This window comes from Takifugu flavidus, chromosome 14, assembly GCF_003711565.1.
Source record: "Takifugu flavidus isolate HTHZ2018 chromosome 14, ASM371156v2, whole genome shotgun sequence".
Classification (NCBI taxonomy): Eukaryota; Metazoa; Chordata; class Actinopteri; order Tetraodontiformes; family Tetraodontidae; genus Takifugu; species Takifugu flavidus.
In genome coordinates this window covers 7190008-7214898 of record NC_079533.1, presented here as the reverse complement: position 1 = coordinate 7214898, position 24891 = coordinate 7190008, and the positions used below count along the sequence as shown (strand labels likewise).

General features: G+C 48.4%; 1 protein-coding gene and 1 long non-coding RNA gene across 3 annotated transcripts; one reads left to right on the top strand and one right to left on the bottom strand.

Annotated features, from left to right (window-relative positions):
* Window positions 1-8033: 8033 nt before the first annotated feature.
* LOC130537833 (uncharacterized) lies at window positions 8034-18606 on the bottom strand. The gene is made up of 2 exons (XR_008953705.1): window positions 16896-18606; window positions 8034-10588 (listed from the first exon to the last, which is right to left on the bottom strand). It is a non-coding gene; the product is annotated as an uncharacterized LOC130537833 (long non-coding RNA).
* Window positions 18607-19309: 703 nt separating this feature from the next.
* si:dkey-175g6.2 (uncharacterized) lies at window positions 19310-24578 on the top strand. Of its 2 annotated transcripts, none has more exons than XM_057054907.1 (2): window positions 19310-19596; window positions 21253-24578. In XM_057054907.1, exon 2 carries the CDS (start codon window positions 21282-21284, stop codon window positions 23280-23282), a length of 2001 nt encoding a protein of 666 aa, XP_056910887.1. In that variant the 5' UTR covers window positions 19310-19596; window positions 21253-21281; the 3' UTR covers window positions 23283-24578. The 2 variants fall into 2 exon arrangements, with proteins under 2 accessions (XP_056910887.1, XP_056910888.1); XM_057054908.1 differs by lacking the exon at window positions 19310-19596 and adding an exon at window positions 20173-20600.
* Window positions 24579-24891: the final 313 nt, after the last annotated feature.

The following is a 24891-nucleotide window of genomic DNA, read 5'->3' as shown; positions in this document are numbered from 1 at the left end:
AAGGAAGTTCATTCATTTACAGTTTTCATCATAAACCAAACAAAAAGATTTTGGAATTCTTCCAAACAGTGTACGACCTGGTAGGGAGCGGGGTTTGGAGGCTCTCCGCAAGTAATCAAAATCCAACCGAGCCCGTTAAATTAAAACCATTCAGGGGGATGAATGGACCCGGGGCCAATCACGGAAAAGCCAAACAAAACTGCTTATTACCGTGATTGAAATTACAGACTTATTTTTGTTTAAATGCTATTAAAGGCATAGAGGGGAAATCTGGAACACGCAGAGGTCCATATTTGCAGACTGAATCTGATTTTCAATATTATTGTGCAGAAGTCTGGGCTGATCCGTCATTCAGTGGCTGTGAATGGGGTGCAAATTTGAAACTTGTGCGCACACGCACAGATACAGTAAAAACAAATAAGAAAACTAAAACTTTTCCTCTGCCAGCGTGTATCTAAAAGCGACCATCGGGGGGCGCTGTTTAGCCCCTGCACAAATAGATAAATAAATGTTGCACATCGGTCTGAACACTGGATGGACTTTTTGGGATTTTAATGTATCATTCAAATGTGCTTCCTTCATCAGATTTGGGGTATTTCACCTACAGGCCAAACTGTCAGGATGTCCACAGTCAACACCAGAGAGGGGCAGAGAGGGGCACCACAGGGGTGGGGGGAACAGGTAGCAACAATCAGAACGGGATGTGATTTGCCACCATCCATGCAAATGCGCATAATTCATCCTGACAGAGAAGGAGCAAATTCTGCCCGCTTCAGGTCCCAACTGCAGCGGAGGAAACCACAGGACAGAGATGGAAACCAAAGGCCGATTTGAGGCGAGGGGTGGGGGCTGTGACGCCTTCTGTAGTCTCTCAGTCTTTTTCCTAGTTCAGTGATGCAGTAAGGCCCGCCGGGTTCCACCCACCAAATTCTGTCCCTTCGGTTCCCCCCATCCCAATCCCACGCACAGAATCGCACACACGTAAACATGCTCCGCCAACCAGCGGCGGCGGCGTCCTCCGTGACGTCACACTGCAGTTCTTCTCATGCTCCACTGGATGACAGTCACCAGTTACGACGAGCCGTCATTCTTTAATGGCGGCCAATCAGGGTGTGTGTGTGTGTGTGTGTGTGTGTGTGTGTGTGTGTGTGTGTGTGTGTGAGTGCGTGCCTTGTGCTTTGGGTGGGGTTTGCGCCTGACGGGCAGCGATGGAATATTGTGGCTCTGGCGCTGTGGGTTTACCGAAGGGGGTAGGTGGGTTAACGGCGGTGGGGGAGGTGGGGGAGCGCTCTAAAATCGCAAATGAGAGGAAATTGTTTTGAGTCAGAGCAGATTTGGTGGAGTGAGATAAGGGCTGATGACGGCGGTGGTGGCGTGATTAGGATTAGGGTGACGGTGGGGCTTTGGAGGGGGGTAGAGGGTGGTGGTGTTGGGCCGGGCGTGTGTGGGGGAAGAGGGTTCTGGGAGGGGTGATAGTATTTGCTCACCGTGACACTGTGTGTGTGTAGATTGTGATTTTTTTTTGCCTATGACAGAAGGGTATAAATGGGGAGATGTGTGCTTTAGATAATGGCGGCCGCTGGGAGATTGTCGTGCCAGAAGATAGAGTGTGATGGAACAAGAAAGAGTGGACGAGACAAAGGAGGTGAATGTTTGATAGAGAGGCCAAAAGAGGGAGAGTGCAGTGGGGCTGCGGAGGCAGGGAGGGGGGGTAGGCAGACCGTGGATGAGAGGATGGATCAGGGGAGTGACGTTGAAAGAGTGCCAGAGTGATTTTTAACATGTTCTCCATCCCCCTTTGTTAGCTGTTAGCCACACTGAGGGTAGCGTGAGTGGTGGCGAGAGATTTGGGAGTTTGGGGGGAGGGGGAACAGTGACGCAGAGGCCTGTGATGTCTGCCCCCCCCCCCAATGATGATGATGATGCTGCCTGGAGATGATTGGAGTCAATAAGCCCCTGAAAAAACAAACCAAACGCTGCTACGTGGATATGTACGTCACATACGGCACGTGGCGACACACAAACGTGCCCGTTTCACGTTGGCGGCACGGTGGTCAGTTGGAGAGAGAGAGAAGGGTGAAGGTGTAGGGGGGAACCTGGGGGGGGGGCTCATGCTCAGAATCCACGTCCCACCCGGCACTTGCATTGAGCCGGTAAACATGAGTCAAAGCCGAATAAAAGAATCATGGCGGCTACAGATTTACATAAGAATCAGTTTGTAGGCAGCCTTGTTTCCTTTTATGGTGGCGACGCTCCGAGAACACCGATAAATATGGAGAGACCCGAGTGATAAATTGGAGGGACGCAGTGTGCTCGTAATTTCAATGTGATTGAGCGGAAGCGTCTCACCAAAGGAGTGACGATACAGACGGGGAGTCGCTCAGGCCTGACGAACGCAGGTATGAACCTGACGCGTGACGCTGGGTTATTTTGGGCTTTTTTTGGATGTCTTTGGTGAGTCACATCTGAATTACTCGAAGGAGTCACGACGGCGCTCCACTCATGTCGAGTACCGGGCTTTATAGACGTGACAGCGCTGCACTGGGAATCTTAACTTTTGGCAGCAGCGAAGAGCCGTTGTCCTTCCTTGGGAACCAATTATAGTCTAAACATGTGAGCCTCTCAGGTAATTAGGTCACATGAAGGCTTAATGAATTCCCGGCTCAAACGAGCATCATGGGAACTCAGCGTGCCCCCACTGTTGATGCGAGTGCGCCGCCCCGATGCAACTGATGAGCCTTTCAAATGCCTCCGTGACTCACCTGGCCTCTTAAACAACGCAGCCCCTCGTGGGTCGGCGCCCTTATGGTGGAACCTTTGATGAAATCATGAGTTTGTCCAGGGGGGTAAACACAAACAGGCGGCACAAAAACGTCATCTCGGGGGGCTGCAAAGACACAAATACAAATGTGTTTTGCATGGTGCATGGTGTTATTAACTATGATGTCTTCATCCTGTGCTGGTCCACGATGGGATGTTTAGCATATTCCTGAGTGATCCTCAGATTCATGATTTTCTCCTCAGATTCATCCCTCCTCTCCAGACCTGACATCTACGGCTCTACACTGGCTGGACTAAGACAACTCAACAAACAGCTGGGGAGACATGTCCATAGCTGATGCAAAGGCGTGAGTGATTTTAGCTATAAAAGGGGGGGCTGTCATGCTGCTGAGGGTGATGATTTGGATGCAAAACTTCATGCGTAAGATGGAGTCAGTGGATCTGCCTGAGCTTCTCCTCCCTCCCCCACCAGCCTGCTAATGTCTCGCTCAGTCCTCTGTATGGTGGACAACCACAGCCCTTAAACGTGACTATAGATGTTTCCTAAGGGGGACAAGCACAGAGAACATTAGGTTAATCAAGCTTGACTTGATCCTTTTCCTTGTTGATTTGTTCTCACCTTTGGCAGAAAGATGGATGAAACGTCTCCACTTTGTACCATTTTACAAAAAAAAATTGCTAAAATACTGGACATGTGAAGGGAACTGATGGGACTCTGGGACTCAGTCATGACGCTTTGTTTAGGTGTTGTTTACCCTTGAGGAAGAGAGACGTGTTCCCATTTTGCCTACTGCTAATTAGCTTAGCTCAAACAGTGGAAGTGAATGGGTAGTGTTAGCATTTAACCCAAAGACACTGCATGAACAGAAAACAACGTAACGTAACCACTTTGAACCAGAGAAAGAAGTCAAAGACGACAAAAAGGAACCAAACTGAATACAAATTCATTTGGGAAAGTGGGTTTGATTTCCTGATTTACCCTGATTTAAGATTGGATGGTCCTCCATTGTTTTGGGAACAGTCTGGATCCCACGGACATGGACAGAACTTGGCCCAAAGAGTTCGAATAAAGCTTATTCAAAGATGGGGACACCTTGGACATCGAAAGAGGACAAAAAAAGAGAGTTCAAAAGAGTTAGCTGTTTCCACAGCTTCCATAATGATATCTCCTTTCCAACTCTTGAAGTGGTAGTTAACATATCGCTCATTGACAGTGTTGCCATGGTGATCCAGTGAACTATAGCTAAAAAGCTTTCTGGTCTTTCGCACCTGAATGTTTCCAGTCTGATGAAAGTTACATAAATCACTTAACTGTAACGTTCCGGCGAGGAGACACAGAATCATTTGTGCAAATGTGCAGAGGGAAAGAGTTGCATAGGAACCCCAGATATGATGGGATGTTTAACCGGCACGACCGTCCACCAGCAACACAAATGGACTGAATGAATATCGTCCTTGTTCAAGGGACACACAAGTGGGTGGAGGGGCAGTGCTGCGTGCCGGGGATGAGCCTTGAAAAGAGATGAAGCTAACTGGCGTTTTCCATCTGAAAAACAATGTCTCCGGTCAGACCTTTCCCATCAAAGCGCCGTAATGTCGCCGGATTGTTTCGAAATTAGCCGCGTCGGCGTCGAGAGCTCACCTGTTCCCTCCGTCAGGCTGCAGCCGGACCAGTGCCTTGTTTTGTAGTAACCTTGTGCTATCTGACAGCCGCTGAATAATGAGACAGGTTAAACTGCAGCTCTGCTACAAATGTTTCTGACACACACGAGAAAGAAATGTCGCTCAGTATATCCTGCTTGGGAAATGATTCAGCTTTCCAGAAAGAAAAGAGATAAAATAGACACAGAAATGCTGGATACACGATGCTGAGAAGGTTTGTTGGCGAATTCATTGTTTTTTTCTTCAAACGTGTCCGTTTCAGGTGTTCCTCATAAAGATAAAGATAAGGATTTTATCATCTAATAATTAAGCTTGTCATTTGTCACAAACACTGTAAATCCAACGTGTTTAACGAGTACTGAATCATACTCAACAGTATTTTGGTGGCTTTAAACATCTCTTCCCTAAGATTTAAACATTTATCAATAGCAGAAACGTGTGTAAAGAAAAGACTTGGGATGGGAAATATATGGTCAGATATGATGAGTTAACCCCCATATGTTCACTCAATGAGTCACAAGAACATCCGAAGAATAAGAGCAGACGCTCATTACGGGAACGCCGGAACGCTTTCCGAGGCGGAATCGTCCCGATTGTTTCTCGGGATTTTTAATCATGTTTTCCTTTGGCCACTTTTGCTTCAGCGGGCGGCCTCCGATCGCTACGTCTGCGACTGCAGCTCACGAGGAAACACGAGAGTGTAGCAACACAGCTGAGGACTGATTGCACAGTCTGTCTCTTTTGGGTCCGTGTGTGTGTGTGTGTGTGTGTGTGTGTGTGTGTGTGTGCTGCCTACAGGTGACTCATCGCACTGCAGATGACCACAGTGTTTTTCAGCTGCCTGAGCCTTCAGTTCTCTTTGTCTAGCTTTCCCTCGGCCGTGACTATTATTGGGAGACATCTTTCTCCTCCTGCTCTCTGTTTCCACCAGAAACCGTCACCGGGCTGGCGACCACTGAACGCTGGTGACCACTGAACGCTGGTGACCACTGAACGCTGGTGGTGACCACTGAACGCCGGTGACCACTGAACGCTGGCGACCACTGAACGCTGGCGACCACTGAACAATGGTGACCACTGAACACCGGTGGTGACCACTGAACGCCGGTGGTGACCACTGAACACTGGTGACCACTGAACGCCGGTGACCACTGAACAATGGTGACCACTGAACGCCGGTGGTGACCACTGAACACCGGTGATCACTGAACGCTGGAGACCACTGAACACTGGTGGTGACCACTGAACGCCGGTGGTGACCACTGAACGCTGGTGACCACTGAATACTGGTGACCACTGAACGCCGGTGACCACTGAACGCCGGTGACCACTGAACGCCGGTGACCACTGAACGCCGGTGACCACTGAACGCCGGTGACCACTGAACACATCCTGATCCGAGTGCTCTGGCCACAAAATAAAGGAGGGGAAAAATGAGACGGAGCCTCAAGGAGGCTTTTCCTAGGTGCTCCCGATTCATTGCATTTCGTCCTCACAATGAGCCATAATGTCAGGTTAGGGTCTGATTGGCACAGTGAGTGTCACCAAGAGTGGGGGGGGGGGTGATGTGAGACCACCAGCGAGGCGGCGCGGCGGGGAAGGAGGGGTAATAATGGTGATGATGATGATGATGGAGGGGAGCCAGCAGAAACAAAGGCAAAATGGCACACAAAAAAAGGTGAGGTTCGGATTGTGCCTGCTGCCGCATTTTCCGCCCCCCCTTCCCTCTCCCAGCACTAAAGTCACATCAATCATCCCTCCATTTCCCCATCCCTCGCTCCCTTTCAATTAGTCACCTCTCCGTTTCTTGTCTGCTGCTCTGCAGTCATCTGCATCCACTGTCACACTCACTTTTGTTAATGTTTCATCATCAGCCAACATGCTCTGAGCCACAAACACGATATGTGAATAAAGTCCAGCGGAGGCGAGCTTTTGCTTTCCTTCATATTGTTCCTTTTCTTTTCTTTTTTTTAAATTTATCGATGGATTTTATGGCTGGAAATGCTTCATGTTTTCCTTTGAGACGGCATCAGATAGGTTGGAATATTTACATATTTACATCAAATCCAAATCAAAGCGAGCTCCATTGTAGATTAGGCTAATCTTGCACATGCAGGCATGCGCGCGCGCACAACACACACACACACACAACACACACACACACACACACAACACACACACACACACAACACACACACACACACACACACACACACTTATTGTAATTACCCCTGAGCCTCTCTTGGGGTCCCAGTGGGACCTCAGTCTGAAGACGAACCAGAAGAGTCCCAGTTGTCCCATTGAGGAGATCATTAGCCTGGTTATTGTAATCTGTGTGTGTGTGTGTGTAGAGGACGGGGGATCGTGTGTGTGTGTGTGTCACTTGTGTACTCATGCGTTAAGCAGCTGTTAAATGGACTCGGCGGCCCTCGGTGTCTGTGGACATTAGGTCTATTGGTGAGATCTGAAAAATTATTTAGTGGCAGCTGGGATTTCCCTCCCCAGGGACGGAGCCCCTGATCCCTCCTGATAGCAGACACGACTGGATGAATGAGAGGGGAAATGGGCGTTAAATTGAAAGACCTTGAAAACTGACGGGGAAACATGCTCGAATTGATTTAAAACACACACACACAGACACACAGACACACACACCCACACACACAATCAAGAACATTTTCTAGCTTGAAATCATATATATATATTTTTTTTCTAATTTAATTATAACATTAAAATAATAACTTGTATGAAAATAAAAGCATGAATTAGGCCTTTGTGTCAAATTGAGCCGCATTAATTCAGCCCGGCAGCTTTCTGAGTCCAATATTGAATTTCTAAGGCAGGTGACGTTTAATCGTTGCTCTCATCTTTCTGCTCTTCATTTAACACCTTAGTGGGATGCGTTTCGGGCCAGCTGTGCGTTTGCCTGCCCAACATCTGCATGGCACTGTTGAGTTGACACAACACGCCTCAAAGCAACATGACCCAGCCAAACTGTACCCCCCCCCCCCTCCATCTCATTTTCCTCCTCTCCTCTGTCTACCATTTTTCGTCCAATGCTTTTTTTGGTGGTGGTGGTGGTGGTGGGGGGGGGGGGGGGGGGGGGTGTTTGGGGGTGAAATTAGCCTCCCTTTACGCGAGCAGGGTAAAAGGGGGCACAGAGAGGAGGAAGCGGGAGGAAGGGCAATTGATTGCCGCCATTGTTTAAGGACAAGGCGCGCAAACGCTTTAGGGATAATTGCCACGGAAAGACGGTAATGTCGGCAGACTGAAAGGGGAAGTCAGGGAGGGAGGAAAAGACAGGTGGTGAAAAGGCCAGAGGAGAGGGAGCTGTGAATCAGTCTGATATGTTTGCATGGGAAAGAGGAGCCTTTACGCTGAGGTGACACAGGAAATGACTTTTATATGCATCAATCTCTCTCCGTCTTCTGCCATATTACCTTTGGAATACCGAAGAGACGCAACAGATTTCCCATCCATCCATCCATCCATCCATCCATCCATCCATCCATCATCCATCCATCCATCCATCCATCCATCCATCCATCCATCCATCCATCCATCCATCCATCCATCACAATGTAAAAGAATTTATTATAAATCAGTTTATTGGCAAATCTAACAGCCCTTTTTTTATGTAAACTATTTGGCCGATGAGGTGCTCAGAACAGATGCAAAGATTTCGAGCTAGAAGAAAAGAAAAGAAAAGTAAAACCGTACAAGCATAAATAAAGTCAAAATAAGGCGCCAGCTGATGCACGGCAGCGCAATCTTACAGGGATGACCTTTAACCGGCAGAACCAGTCCAAGCCAGTGTGACGAGGACGCTGCTGATGTAACCTTTGAGGCGAGTACGGTCGACTGCGTCATCAAAGCCGGTCCTACACGTCCGTCCGCTGGTCTGCGCGTCTGCTTCATATTCCAGTCACAGGCTGCCTGGTGCACCTGCTCAAAGGATACAATTTGGTATTTTGGAATGTAGGTTTTTTTTAAAGGGTGCATGTAGGAGGGGTTGGATGGGAGAAGGGGGGGGTTTGATAAGTTTTGTGCCTGGAGCTCTGTCTGGGATGGGATGGCTGCATGCGGAGAATGAGCGCTCGCACTCGTGACGCTAATCATTTTAGCTGGTAACACCGAAAAGGGGCTATAAAGACTGTCTGTATTCAATTTCCAAGTAGATGCTGCAAACATCTTTTCCACAGCGTGCGCGTGCACGTGCACGTGTGTGTCTGCACCGATTTGTCTACTTGAGAAAATTATTTGCGATCTTATTTCGTGTGTGTGTGTGTGTGTGTGTGTGTGTGTGTGTGTGCAGTGTGTCTAAATTCGAAGGCTGTAATTAAATGTGTAGACCTCTCCACTATCTCCTCCTCCAGCCAGCACCAGTGACGCACAAACCGCAGCACAGCCATGAGTCATCAGGCCCCCAGGATCACCACCCCTCCTTCTATCTCTCTATCCCTACCTCCATCCACCTCTACGCAGCTCTCTATAACCCTCTCTGCCTCTCAACACACATTCCCATATCCCACACTTTCTAAATTACCCGCCATCGCTTTCACGGGGCGTAAAGTGTCACCCCCCCCACCACCACCACCAAAAAAGATAAAATCCTTGAGATTTGTACTCAATTTCCATGTCAATCCGACGCTCGTCTCCTCACACCTGGCCCTCACTCTCTGTTCGTGCCCCTGCCGCCTTTCCTCTCCACTCGATCCGTCTTTCCTCTCCTTATCTCTGCCGTTACCCTCTCCACGCCCACCCGAGAACCGGTGGGTTATTAAGTTTGTCGCGTGGAGGGACGCAGGGCAGCACTGCATGGAGAACGGAAGGTGGTGGTGGGCAGTTGAGGGGGGGTGAGGGACAGAGAGCAGTGAGGGAGGGAAGAAAAACATAAACTGATGTGGAAAAGAGCTGGTAAAAGAGCAGCAGTGGAAGTGCACGGTTTTGTGTGTGTGTGTGTGTGTGTGTGCGTGCGTGTGTGTGTGTGTGTGAGAGAGAGAGAGAGAGAGAGAGGGAGTGAGAGCCTCATTTGAAGCACTTGCCACCTGGTGTCCTGAATCATTATCTGACTCAGGCTAATCTCTTATCTCTCTCACACACGCCGCCATGTGCATACGATTTTTTTTTGTTGTTGTTGCTGTTGCTGTTAAGAGCACAATGGGGGTCAAAACCGTGCTTTTGAGACCCGTGGGGGCATCGGAGGGGGAAATGGATGCCGAAGTCTTGGACGTAAAGTCTGGGGAGGAAAAACAAGGAGGGAGGATGTTCCGTTTCCATCTCCCAGAGTCTTTATGATATGAGTAGGAAGGGAGAGCATATTAAATGTATGACTCATAAAAGTGTGTGTGTGTGTGTGTGTGTGTGTGTGTGTGTGTGTGTGTGTGTGTGTGTGTGTGTGTGCTTCTGTACCCCACCAACGCCCTGCAGAGTGGGCTGCATCCACTGTTGCAGATACACACACACACGCACACACACACATTTAAATATATATATATTTAAGGCAATTTCGTGCTTTATTCTCTATGCTTATCCAATTAGTTACACAAAACATGTGGAAGCAGATGTAAGCCAACATGCTTCCCTTCCTGATGGTTTATTCCTGGGAGAGTCTCCTCAAACACAGAGCAAAACAGTGATGAAATATTGGGTTTTGGTTGCAACGTCTGCTTCTGTTGTTTTTGGAGAGCTCCGTCGGGGAGGGTTATTCTCAAATGTAATGCCCCACCAACAGGGCCGCTCAAGGTGTCTCGGCTGCACTTTCCTTCCTTCAACCCCGATCCCCCTGTTTCTGAAGGAGCCCTCCAACAATCACGGCTACGGTCTGACCCTTCCGGTCTCCTGGTGATAGACGTCCAGTGTAACGCAGCTTGAAGGGCTGCGTTTGTGCTGATGTTGCGCGTACGCCCACCTCCAGACTATTCTGGGCCGCTCTGCTGCCGTTCATGGTGACTTGCCGACGATCTGTAGCAACACGGGTGGACATTTTTTGGGAAGAAACCCCACAACAGAACATATTCTGCGAATTTTTGGGATGTGAGTGAAACGGTAAATTCCTCGGAGTTGCGTGATTGTCATTTGTTGCTGTCGTTTCCCTTTAAAATGTCATTGGTTCCGCTGTTGTCGCGGCTCCGCTTTGATCACCCTGTGGAGGAAACAGAAGCTCTGTGATGCCGTGCGAGTGGGCGGAGGATTAGGCTTCACCAACAGAGTACATAAACAGGTTATACACACTGAGACACAGGTGACACAGGTGAGAAGAATTCAGATGGTCTCATTTTCTTGATTGAAGATTAAGGACCCAATGCTCTGACAGGTATGTCAAAAAACCAAAGAAATGCGATGCTGATGCAGCTTCCAGACCCGCGAAGGTGACTCCTGATCCTTCATCTCAACCCGGCCGTCTTGAGCTGCAGTTTGTCTCCAACCACGAGCCGCGTTCCCATTATCTGGACTGCATTAGCGAACACGCACACGTTGCAAACCAACAGCAGGATACCAGTTTATCAGGGAGGGGCGTCCACGAGGAGACAGGCTAAATATTAAAGCTTCCAACTACAACGACGCTCGGAGGATGTCGGTCACGGCAACAGAGCAGCTGAGCAACGACACATTTCAGGCCAAGTTTCCAGGAATTAGCTCTCCGCGTGTTAACTGCTCAAGCCAGAAATTTGTTTTTTCCTTGCAAGATTTCCATATTCATGCGCTTTTCCGTGTTGCCAGGAAGTCATATTTTAGCGGCATTATGCAATTATTCACAGTCGGTGCGGATGGATAACATATGGAAATCTGCACGCCGTGTGCATCCCCAGCTTAGAAACAACTGGTTTCGCCCTTGATTACAGCAACGAGGACGTCCTATTATGCATTATTATGCAGGAAATAAAAGAGTTGGAATATGGAATTTTACTATAATTTCTCTGAAAATGAAGCTTCAATTAAAAGCAACAACTTGATTCATCGTAACTCGACAGTTACCGGGATGAAAGATGTCAATATTGTAAATAGCTCAGATTTGGCAGTTTTCATTGCATATTATGCCTGTGAACGCAGTTTCCACTTTTCTTGCACGTTAGCAGAAATAAGGAGGGATGCGGATCACTGAGAGCAACACGGACACAAAAGAAAGGAGAAAGAATCCAGGGAAAGGAAAATATGATGAATGTTTGCAGCTATAATAGAGGAGGTGGTGATATGAAACGATAGGGGAGACAAGAGGCGTCTTTATGACATTGGGTTACATATGGAGAACACTGCTTTGTTTCGAGGAAATCACCGCCGGATTAGCAGAAGGCCCAGATAAAGAAATGGGAAATTTCATTGTGTGCTGCTATCTGGGAAATGGATTTTGTGAACACTGAGCTGGCTGGATGGAAGCTTTTATTCAGCCGTTTACTGCTCGAATCCTCTTACGTTTACAAGCTGAGCTTTTTCCCCACTGGCTCCAATGAGGACGGCATCTGTCTGCTTGTTGTCATGGAAAAAAGAATGATACAGTACTGTCCCAGCCCCCGAACCCCCACTACAGGCTCCACAGGTGAAGATCTTCATGGTTTAGTCGTGAATGTCACAGGTTTCATTTTGAGTCAATTTTTAGACGGTTTATCGGAATACAGCTCAAACTTTGGGTTCATCTCCTCCCAACTTATTTCAGTGCTCAGTGGTTTTCATTTGCTGTCAGGCCTCGAGACAAACCACCAGCAACTCCGCACGGTCAAGTTTCCACAGAAGTACCGGAGCTGAAAAGATTCCCTTCTTGTCTGGGGTTCCAAACGTGTTGAGTAGGTACTTTTATCATGTCGATTCCCTCGTTGTCCAAAGGATCGACGCCACTGAGGAACGTTTCAGAACACTCAAACCCACCATTTTTAAACCCCCACAATGGCACAGGTGTGTATCTGCTCTCTGGCCCGGTCCAGTACACAGTGAGACCAGAAATGAGGTTCCCCAGGAAAGCTCAGTAGAACCAGCGGACATAAACGTGGGAAAAGCTGAAAACACCAACGACGATTATCGGACACTCGAGGAACAAAGTGGAAGAAACAGAAAGGGCTGGAAGTTTTTTATAGTCTGGACTGGAGGTGATTTAATCAAATGCGGCACCGACCCGGTGAGCAACAGGAGGGAGATTCGCCTCGACTCACGAGAGCGTTTAGAAAAATAGACAGAGATCCTTTTTACAGCACTCATTCATTCATGGTGAGCTCACAAACAATATCAACAAACCAATATCTTTAGAAAAAGACTTCCAGAGGCACCCACATTTAACAAATGGCACAACGGATGTGGCGGGACAGCTCGCATCCACGTGCTGTCGGACGTGCCAGCATCTTGGTTGGACATCAAAAAAGGCTTCACTGGGGGTTTGATCAAAGGGGTAAAGAAGCAGAAAGTCATTCGGGGGTCGTGTGTATAAACTAGAATATCAGGTGGAGGCTGCACCAATGGACGGTGTTCACCAAGCTAAGGATCAACCAGGGCTGGTAACCTTGTCCCCCTTTGTGGGGGCTTGGTGGCTCTGGTGCTCCTCCTGTCTTTGCATTTGGGTTGGCCGTGCGTCGGCGGCTAGCTGCTGATTCTTAACCCAGTTGTGTCTCAATTCAAACACACAACGCGTTCTCCAAAGGTCACACCCTGCTGCTTCTGCAGCTGAATTCCGTCGGGCCGCAGCGCTGCGACCAGCCTGGTCCGCCCTCGCTTCAGCACCATCACCGCCTCCGAGGTGGAAGTTTTGCATTTCGGCTGGGGAACTGGCACAGAAGGGCCGCACCCACCCCTGGAAAAAGGACTGGAGTCTGGCGGTCATGCCCGCTCTTGGCTTCTCACTGGCTTGCACAAGTATCGCTATGATATCGCACATATCCAGCCACCAAATCCACGCCCGTCTCCGCCCAGACCCGCCCTCATCCGACAGCGGCAAATCCAGTAAACCTTTTAAGTGTGTGGTGGAGCCACAGCTCCACGTGGGGTCGGCTTTATTCCGACTGATCGGTTTGCAAACCCGCCATGTTATTCCTCTGGGAAGCCTTTCAGATGGGCTCTGTGAAATGATTCAATTTAACAGGCCCAACAAGATCGCGTTTCTCACAAGATCATAGCGTAGCATAGCATAGCATAGAAGGTAGCTGTGAAATTCAACTGCACTGCTTGATTTGCAACGAAAGCGACAAAAAGAAACTGGGGAAATCAATTAACGCCATCGTCGCTGCAGTTGGAAGGAATACGACCAAAGATATCCAAGAAATCCGTCCTGTCGTTGAAACCAGTCGCACGACGACTCTCTTCTATGTGGTGGGAAGTGAAGGAAGGAAACACATGTGGCCTCACTGAAAATGTTGACTTTTGTACGGTCTAAGCTTCAGATCATCAGCTGAAGATTGATTGTTTTTAAACGACCCGATAAATGAAAAGTCTGTTGAGCTTCCTGTACCTTCGCAAAAATAGCAAAAGAAATGAACCCCAGTATCTTATTTTAAATCTTCCGACCAAATTAATCAGGGACACATCACGATAACAAGTGAGAGACTGATTATGTTCATATTTTGACGCAGCCCCGCATTAATCATGATAATTTCCCTCGCCCTGACACCTCCAGTGAACGCACCGTTTTGCCGTTGATATCATCGGCTTGTTTCATAAAAAGGTGCCGGCAATCTGTTTTGTATCTCAGGCATTCTGGGACAAAATTAGAAGAAGAATGTGCACAGAAACCAGTGCCATGTCTTCACACAACACACACGTGTGTGCGTGTGTGCGTAGGAGGGGGTTAAAGGGAACAGTTTGCTGTAATCCATAATTACATGACAGGTGCTTTTCAGCGTGTCCTGCAACTGTATATAGCTTATCTATAAACCTCAAACACCAGCTTGTTTATCATACGCACAGACACGTGCACACACATGCACACACACTACAGAGTTGTGTTATCCTATTCTTCCTTCTCAGGATCAGAGGTTTTGTTGCTGTAGGTGTTTGCGATGAGTCACGCCGGCAAATTACTGCGTTTCAAACTGCTTTCAAATTACTTCCCCTGCAGTCAGTTGGAGCACTGATAACTGATAACAGTTTTCTTTTTAACAAGGAGTTTTGGAGGACTCATCTGTTGTTCTGCCTTAAGCTACAAAATATGGGAACATTCTGTGCGTTTTGCATGAGGCCTATAGGAGGGACTGGGAGATAAAGCTACGCTCGCATCCCTGGTCACGGATGCTGGTGGGAATATCGGGAGGATTTTCCGGTATCTTTAAAGGAGAAGTGACAGTTTAAGTGTAGCCTGAGAATGCTAATCCAAGGCTAACTGTTAATGACGGTGTTGTTATTTTCCTTTCAAACGCAGGGTCACAGAAGCAGATTCCACTGTTTCCAGCGTCCCACGCGCCACGATTTGACATTTGTGTTTAAAGGAGCCAGAATGTGACGCACGCCGTGTTTATGTTGGCGCTGGTTTGTGTCGGTGATGCATCAGGAATCTTTTCAAGTCTCATCATTACTTCAAGGAGAGCGTTTGGGGAACTTTCCCACATTTTGGTGGCGAGCGCCGTCCACGTCTGTGACCCCTTTGGCGTGCTTCCTAATTTCGCCATCCCGAACGATCAGATCGACTTTAGTATTTTCTCAGATTGCAGATTTGCAATGTTATTTTGGAATTCTCAGAATCCCCCCATTAATGATGACGTTAGGTGGGACTGGATAGTCTGCCCAGCCTTTTGTCTGCGTGATGAATCTGCGGCGTGGAAGAGCAGCAGCTTCTGCATGAGCAAGTGCGGTGCTTTTATGACAGGCTGTTTTTCACCGCCGCTGCCTCCCCAGGCGCTGGTTTCACAGCCCGTGCTCTCTGATGCGGAGGTTATAAATGAAACATTTGCAAGCTATTACTCTAATAAAGCCCCGTGTTAGGTTTTACAGTAGTACATTAGAGGCAGCTGGCTGCCAGCCCAGTGTCTTTTCTAGAGGCCTTGAATGTGCACCGTTGCCCATGAGCCTGTGTGTGTGTGTGTGTGTGTGTGTGTGTGTGTGTGTGTGTGTGGTGGGACTGCGTTCAATTCACTTTCAATAGTGTATTTGCTGATGCATGTGCCAGATGTCTACAGGGGAAGCGGGGTGAGCATGGAGGGGGGGGAGATTGATGGCGAGCGCTGATGTTGCACGCGCTGATATGACTCGGCTCATCAACCTCGAATGCGTCGCCGGCCTCCTACGCCATCCGTCACCGTTTCTCAAAGGTTGCAGTGCTCACTTTGCGGCCCATGTTGGGGAGTGTAAATAATACCTGACTCAAGAGGGCCGGACCAAAATCAGCGTGGCGCACGTGTGGGGGGGCACTACTCAGATTTTCGGAGGGATCCAAGTCCCGCCATAACTCCTCCACGTTAGCAGGAGTTACGCTGGGAGTCATCGAGACTCCATCACAGATTTATGCCATCATCACTTGGGTCGGGGTTACCTAGCGTACATTTGTCTTTCAGGCTGCCAGGCAAAAGGCAAAAGGTGAACTATTTAACGCCCCGCTGAGAATGGATATTTGAGGGCGGCTGCCTCTACGAAGAATTAAATCGTTGCATTTTATTTCTCTGCTTGATGCTAAGCTACAGTATTGATCAGTGGCTGCCAACCTTTTAAACATGCGTCTCTGTTCCTGTCACCTTCCACGAACCACAGTTTAAATGCCAACTTTAATGAACTGTGCATTTCTTTTGTATATATAACTGCTGTGTGTGTGTGTGTGTGTGTGTGTGTGTGTGTGTCATTTTCCAAACCTGCTTCCATTTGAAACTGAACCTCAACCCAAAAACAGATGCCCCTCTTTCTTTTTGCCATCACTTTGGAATTTTGTAAATAAAATAAATGCCTTTGTCCCTCCTTTATTGCCAAAGCAGCCAACTAACATTTAAAGGAGTGTATACACAACCCCTAGAATGCAATCATGAGAACGCCAAGGCCCTTTTATGCCCTTAGTTTCACACGAACGTGCTTTTATAGGGGGAAAAAACGCCTTAAAGTGAGCACGACTTGAAGTAGCATCTAGAAAGATGGTGTACAAAAGGAGAGTTGGATGAAAGTGTACAGTACATTATAATGTGGGTGCCAGCGTCCTGTACGCATCATCAGGTCTCAGCCGTGCTTTGTGTTGTAGGAACCTTATGGTGCAATTACTTCGCCTTTCCTCCTCTGCCAAAGCGGCGTGGGCGGAAAAGCTTCTGTTAATCACGAGCCCTGTTTTTCTATCACTTCCAGGTAGAGACCTTCTGCAGCTGCATTAGCACGCTTTCTGAAGGACCCCCCCCCCCCTCCCCACCCCAAGCCTTGATTAGCATAATTGTGGCCAAAATGCAGCAAATGTATCTCTCTCGATCTTGCCTCGTTATGAGGTCCGACAGCAACCCAGTCCGACGCCAGCTGCAAAAAAAAGAGAAGGGAAAAAAAGAGCATGCTAAATTAAAGGAACCACGTACCATCAGCCTCTTTGTTCACACACGGGGAACCTCTGGTGACCACACGAAACTCCACCAAGCGCTCGTTTTCCTGTGATGTGCATTACAGTAGGAGAGAGGAAGTGTGTTTGCCTGAGTGTGAGAGACAGAGCGAGGAGCCGAGCGCACAATTGAGGTACAAATGGAACTATTACTGTGAGGTGTGTATGTGTTCTGCGGTGTGTGTTCCATTAAACGCAGGCACCGTGTACCAGTGTTGGTCTGCGTGAGTGGCCGAGCAGGCGGCAGAGTGAGTCAGAGCGGGGGTGCGGACACCGAGCGAGGGTAAGGGGCCAGCTAATGCTGAGTGGCAGTTGATAATGCCACACCGTTATATCAGCATCTGCCCCCGGGCGCAGTACTTACCTCTGCGAGCCCGCCGCCGCCGCCACCGCCGCTGCAGAAAACACGCCAACGTTCTGCTGCAAACCAGCCGCCGTGCGTGAAAACGCATCAAGCGGAGGTTACGCGGCGGCACCAAATTCCAACCTGCGAAAATCACAAGACAAAAGCATTTGTCGGATCCAAAGCCTCCCTCCGCGGGGCTCCCTCGTCTCTCGAGCGCCAACCACGGGTTTGCCTCGGTGCTGACGCCGTTCACAGGCGTCAAACCTGCCCGTTTGCTCCCCAGATGTCAAAGTTTTGGGCGAGGTTTTCGTCATCTCTACGTCTTTTCCCCGCACATCAGATCGGGATTAGAGATCTCGCATTCACATCAGCGGAGCGAGACATCTTGAAACAGGTCACACATAATCTCATAATGAGCTCGGCCTCATCTGACTCTGAATCCTGCAGCTAATGTGCAATTAACCCCAGAGCATCACTGATAATATAGGATCCCAGTGTGAGCGTACCCAAATGGACAGGACGTGCAAAGAAAACACACCCACAACCTCATGCACATACTTGGAAATGGACCAACGTGCACATGATGAGTGACAGGCGAATAGTGCGAGGCCAGAATAGAGACTCATCCTGAAATGAGGCGTATGGAAATGAGCGTGTTTTAGCAATAAATCAACATAATTACTCAGGACATGAAATTCTTGAATGCTCAACATATCCAGAACGATGAGCAAGTCAATATTTGGGCGGCCTTGAACAATAATGAATCCTAACAAACCTGGAAATTACAGGCTGAATTGAAAGAAAAACCCAAAACGTTTTTACTCTTAAAGAGAGGTGAAGTCAGAGCGTGCATGCTGCTCTGATCCTTCTCCTGTGCTCCGCAGCACTGGCGAGGTTTGAGACCTCCGGGGAGGCTGCTGTCAAATCAACACGGAGGAATTCTCACAAAGCTGCAAAATGTGCGCCTCTAGTAGCCCCGCAGATAATGACGAGAGTCAGAGAGCAGAGAGCTAATCAGGAGGAGAAGGTGCTGCAGAAGGGGACCGGCGCGCTGATGATGGGAGATGGTTTCATGAATCACCAAATCCTTTAAAGATGAAAACCTCACGAGTCCGCTGACTAATTGTGATTATGATTCACTTGAAAGTTAAATTATGCCTCCAAATATTAACGTTCGCATCAGAAAGCCTCTAATTTAACGGGGCTCCGTTTGACACGGATCAGATGGTTTCTAATTACTGCTGTAGTTTTATTATTAATGGGAAACAGCATATTTTTAATCTTCAGATAGAGAAATTGGTGAGATGGCTTCATGTTGGTTTGCACATTCCTACTCTCCTGTGCAAAAGCAACTTTATAAAGTGCAGCTCAATTACGAACAAAGGATTGCTCACTTTTGTCTGTCTCCCTGACTGAGAATGGTAATGAGGGGCCGCGCTCAGCGCACACTGAGCCGCAGACAGGTGGGGAGCAGCAATAATGTGAGACAGCGGGTGGAAAATTGCGCCGTCCGTGGCAATTGCTCAGAAATTGGGTACCTCGCGTGGCCCCGTGAGGCGCGCAGGACCAGGGCAACCTGGGATAAAAGAGAGAGAGAGAGAGAGAGAGAGGCAGGCTGCGGGACAAAGAGGGCCTCTGGAGAACACGCACGCCACTTCACGGTCTGTAACTGCACAGGCGAGTCTCGGACGCCCAGGGATACGTCACCAAATGGCCCTAATTGATGCCCGATGAGGAGGTCACTCTGCGTTTTTCTGCTGCTCAGGATGGAACAAGGGACGAGGCAATAGAGTGCGTTTAAACCTCGACGTGTGCAAAGACAAGAGAGCGCGCACCAGCCAGAGCTGCGCGAGTTCCCCTTTTCATTGAGGAAAAGTATGATTTCATTCATGCCATTTCCGTTCATTCATCAGCCGGGGCCAGCCTAGACTCACTGTGCCATCTCCACACCAACATTCTTATCAATGGGAGTGACGTCAGCAATGCCTGCAGCCCGGGGTGGCGGGGGGGTGGGGTCACGTGGTTTCGGAGGGTATATACAATAAAGTTGCGCTGTCGGTGAGGCTGAAAACATTCCCTCAAGTGTGCGTTTCGCGCCAGCGCCGCCGCCACGCCAACACATCAGCAGCTGAAAGAGAGATCCGCAGGTTTATTTAGGATCCCGACGATGGTCGCAGACTGAAGAGGGAGCCCGAGAAAGAGAGAGAGAGAGAGCGAGAGAGGAAGGGAAAGAGGGAAAAAGATATTCTCTCAGGTGATCCTCTATTCATGAATTAATCTTGGCTTTACCCGCGTTGAGTTTCACCACTTCCCCACGCCCCCAGTGGGACTCCAGGTAGGTGTAACGAAATCTCGTTCTGTATTATTCACACTAATCATCTCCCTTTTTTCTCGCAGGGTTTTAAATGCAATTGGTTTATATTCCTGTTTTATGGAGTGGGACGTGTTACTTTTAGAGTGTAAAAATAATTCCAATAAAAACAGGTTTCTAACCTCAATATCCATTGCAACTTTCTATTTTCTTTCATGTCAGTAATGAATTACTGCCACAGAAGGCGGAATCAGTCGTTTTGTGTTTCAATTTCTGGGCGTGTAATGGAATAAAAATCAGACTGTAATGGGCAAAATTGACTGCAAAATATTCCTGCTTATTGATGCGCTCAAACAATCCTTAAAAATAAAAAAAATCTGCTATTTTTTAAACAGCAAAAACAAAAAATGTGTTGTTTTTTTTAAATTATTACACTGGCACGAAAAAAACAGTTTTCCAGGATAATTTTAAAAATTGGTCTGATGAGAAAATCTGGAGGCCTTTTGACTTTGATTCGATCGGTTTCCTTCCTTATTGGTCCGGTCGGTGTCGTTTGGGGGGGTGGGGGGGATCTGCAAGCTCTGCTTTGCTGTCCAAATTTGTGACTGTCTGCATTCCATTACTGCCAGAGAGGAGAGTCGTGCTCACGCCACAAGACCTGCCATTCTGCCTGACGGGTCATTCAGTCCTGGCGCGTAATTGCCTTTTTTAGTTTGATTTTTATAACAAAAATGATCCCTGTTTGCTCAGACAATTTATAATTTGGACGGACCGCCCAGGGACTGCAGGGTTAAATTAATCTGTCGTAGCCACCGGCTTTACGCATGACTTCCCGGTGCGCGTCGTCTTTGTGCCACTGTCCTGCTCGCATCGCGTTGACGCCTGGAATACAAAATCCAGCCTGACACGGAGACTGACCCCAGATCAATTCCTCTTTCTTCATTTTCGCGATTATTTCTAAGCAACGCGCGTCTTTTAAAAAAAATGGAAATTGCGTGCGCTCCGATCGTGCTGTCTTGTGGAGAGAGGTGAGACATTAAATTAATCTCGCTAGAAATTGAAAACGAATATGATATATTTCTTCAGCGGGGTTGACACTTTATTGGGGTCGTTCCGAGAAAAGGAGCAAACATTTGGAAATTCGCCGCTCAGAGCGAAGGCTGATGTCTGCCTCTTAATGTCTGCGTAAATGCGCGATGGCAGACCCCCCGAAAAAAGGGGGAGAGAAAGAAAAACCCCACTGACAATAGAACCTCACTGTCTAAGAAAAGAATCATTTTACCATTGGAAGAGTCGGTTCAACATGTTTAATGGGAAAATGCGACGGTTTCTGCGGTCGGATCGCGACGACACAATGGACACAGATGGGAAATGATATAAGTACAAGTCAGATATAAAAATAAATAAAAACACATGAAAGACGACATTTTATTTGTTGAAACCAACAGGAAGCTCTTAATTGCGCCCGCGTGATATCTGATATTTAATATTTGAGTTAATTGATGAATATTATTTTGACCAGGTCGTGTGTTTAATCCGCCAGGCAGAGATTATTGAATATTATTGAATATGTGTGGTTTGATTGATGTTCCCACACTGAAAGAAAAAAGAAAATCTTCCTCTGAATAATGTTCTTTTCTTTTGCTTTCCTCCCCTCTGCTTTCACTCTTTCCTTCTCAGGTGCTTAGCCTCCCTCCTGCCAGTTCTGCATGGTCATGACCTGTCATCACTCCCCGTCCACAGTCCACCTCGTCCTATTGGTCCTGCTCACTGTCACTCCGCAGCTGGCTGGCGCCGCCCCTGTGTGGGATGAGATAGCAGAGCAAGGGATGGAGGGGCACGCCATCAGGACAGACAACACTGACGACAACCTCGCCCCGGTCCTCCCACCCTTCCAGAGCCGCCCCAGCCCTGACAACGCGTCGCTAGAGCGGGGACAGGCCCTGCGTCAAGGCAGCCAGTCGGATAAAATGGTGAATCCCGTGCAGGTGCTCGCTGTTCTTTTAGAAGCATTGGACCACCAAAGGGAGGGTGAGATCCAGGCAAACAGAGACTGGGAAGAGGATCGGGGTCAGCAGCCACCCTCCACTGAGGGCTTGCAGGGTGGTGAGATAAGAAAAGCAGAGGAGACAGAGGGAGAGGGGGTGGTGGCAACAGAGGAGGCTCGTGGTGCTGATAAGGCTATTGAACAGCTGATTGTGGGCCAATTGACGGCTGCTCAGGGGGATGACTTTAGAGAAAGGGAGGAGGAGGATAAGAACACAAGGTCACAGGCGCAAGGGTGGTCCACAGAGGAATCTGGGCCTGATAGTGTAAGTGAGGCAGAAGGGGCAGAAAACGACCAGGGTCAAGACAAGGGGAAAGATTTTGGAGGTTTGCTGAAGGACACCAGCTCAAAGGGAGACGAGCCGTCGCTGCAGCGCAAAATCAGGGGCTATTTCCAAAACATCGACTTGGGTCTCCAGGACAATGAGATTCTGCCTCCTCTGAAGGGCTACAAGGCGTACAACACTCAGCTGGCACGAGCCGGGAAGAAACCACACTGGCAGGAGAACTGGATGGGAAAGCAGCCCGCCAAAGGGGGCAACTTCATGGACGACTTCGAGGGGGAGGAGCTGGAGGAGGAGGTGGAGGAAGAAGAGGAGAGCCTCACCCGCATGGAGGAGGAGGCAAGGGCGCGCGCCGAGAAGCAGGAGGTGCTCCGGCAGCAGGAGGAGGCGGAGCAAGCCAGGGAGGAGGAGCAGAGGCTGGCGGACATTGCCTCCGACATGTTGCTGCAGTACATGGGCAGGAAGCAGCAGGCCTACATGAAGCCCCGGCAGAAGAGCAGCATGGGAGCCGCCACCAACACAGCCGAGGACAAGCGCTCCGAGGAGGTGGTTCCCGACGAAGAGGACCTGGACCAGCAGATGATCGACAGGCTCATCGAGATCAGCAGCAAGCTCCACCTGCCCGCTGACGACGTGGTGGAGATCATCAGCGACGTCGAGGAAAAGAAGAAGAAGAGGAAAGAGCTGCTGCTGCAGCCGACCAATAACAAGCCTGTGGCCCCACGCTACAGGCCCCTGGTGCCTCCGCCTCTGGCTGCTCCACCCTTCTACCACTACACGGCCTCAAAGAACCCCAAGAAAGCCCCTTACAAGTACAACAAGTCCAACAAGAAATGGCACAAGGACAAAGTCAAGTCCTACAAGCAGGACTACTGGTATAAGCCCCAGAAGCAACTTGATTACTGGTACAAACCCCAGAAGCAGTTTTTAGCCTTCCCCTCCTACCCGTACTACCAGAAGCCATACCGAGCCTACTACCCTGTTTATTTTCCGTATCCCAAACCAGAATATTTTGGCAAGCCCCTCCCCTCCAGAGACCAGCAGTTCGGTCCCCAGGAACTTGACCTCCAGTCCCCCAGGCGCAGGAACCGGGCTCGGGGGAAGAACGGCGCACAAGGCTGGAGGCAGCAGCCGGTGCCACGTCTGCCTCTCGCCCCGTACATCTCTAACTATATCCTCCCTCACCCACGGACATATCAGCCCCTACCTCCGCCCAAACCCATCACCCCACCCAGGAGAGGCAGGCGACCCCCCTATTACTATCCACAAGTGACACCAGGAGATGACTATGAGGAAGATGGGCTGGTGCCTCAGTTGGACAGTGAGGAGGAACTGGAGAACTTTATCGAGAGGATCTACATGAAACGCCGAATGTATTAAGACTCTTTGGTGATTGGTCGGATCAGAGGGACCGACGGGTTCGGAACAGATATACGGTAGCAGGAAAAAAGGAAAAAGAGAGGTTTCAAAAGACCGACATGATTGTGAGGGGTCCAGAGTTGAAGAAGGTCGATGTGTTGTTTTAACCACTGTATCTTTTATTGTTTTTCTCAGTCAGGGAGAGGATGAAGATGTCCCTGCAACCATGTTCAGATCAGTTTACGTTTGAAAAGAGGACAAACCGCAGAGTGTCTACCGCCATTCAGGTCTTTCTCTGATGCTCCTGTGTTGTTCCGATCTTTTCGACACACGTACCCACAGAAATATGCACGCACACACGAGAAGCATAAAAACCAGACTTTGTGTCGTCTGTTGCACTTATTTTGTGTGTTACATCACAAACGACGAGACCTTAGCTAGCACATGTAAACGTGGCCGCCAATACACCTTTTGACGAATTTGGTAGCTTTTCACTTCTCAATCGGATTCATTTTATTCAGCTGCAACTTTCGCTTTTCTTTTAAAATGTCAAACCTTTTCTTTTTCACCCTCAGCGCCCATCATGGTCACCCTGTGGACTTAAGCACAAACTTCAGCACCGAACACTTCCAACCTGGTGTTTCACCATTTTTGGTAACCGATAGTTTCATTATCACTTCTGTTTCCATCAAGCAGGTTCGTGTTTATTTCCTTTTCTCTGATTCTTCACCTCCTAAACTGCATTTTGACAGGTGTCGGCCAACATTTCCTCTTGTTTTTTGCCGTCGTCCTTCTCATTGCGTCTTCTTTCCAACACACAAAACAACTAAAAAAGAAACTTGAAATCCCATTTTGTGTTTCACAGCCTTTAAAAGTCAGACGTCCAACCAGAGGCTGTAGGCAATTTTGATCATTTTCAGGAGAAACTCACTGGAGAGCTTCAGGCTGGGGAGTCAGGGATTGTGCTCAAACCGTTAAATGCACGTCTTTCTACTTGCATCTTTAAAAATGAACAAAAAAACAAGAACAAAAAAAGAGAAAAAAATAAAACAGTGTGAGGGAATCCAAGGTGGTTGTTTTCTCTGAATAAACTGTGAATATATTTGAAGAAAAAAAGAAATTTCAAAGCAGGAGGGCCACTGTGTCCACAGTGAAGCCATCTGTCTTGTGAAAGGAGAGTGTTGTTGTTGATGTCACCTTTAGCATTGTCTGATGTACAGTGTGAAATAAATGCCTGTGCAATGTGTAAATAACAGCATGATGATTACTAGTTTTGCTATATGATAAAAAAAAAATAAAAGCAATTATTTTATTAAAGCTCAGTTTTTTAATGGCTGTCTGGTAAATTCCTAAAGTTGCCCCTGAAATGAGCTGCGATAAGAGGAACAAAGAGGGGGGAGGACGGCGCGTCGCCGCTGCGTCGACAACTAAAGAGGGAGAGACAACGAAGGGAGAGATGAACGGATAAAAAAAAATCATTTCAAAACGGGGGGAAAAAATGAAAGAGGAATAATGTCGATGAACAAAAGGGAGCCAGAAGCAAGCAGATGCGTAGTAGCTGCAGTGATTGATGAGTCACGTGACCACTGGATGAGTCATCCGTCTGTGCACGGTACTGCGCAGGAGCGGG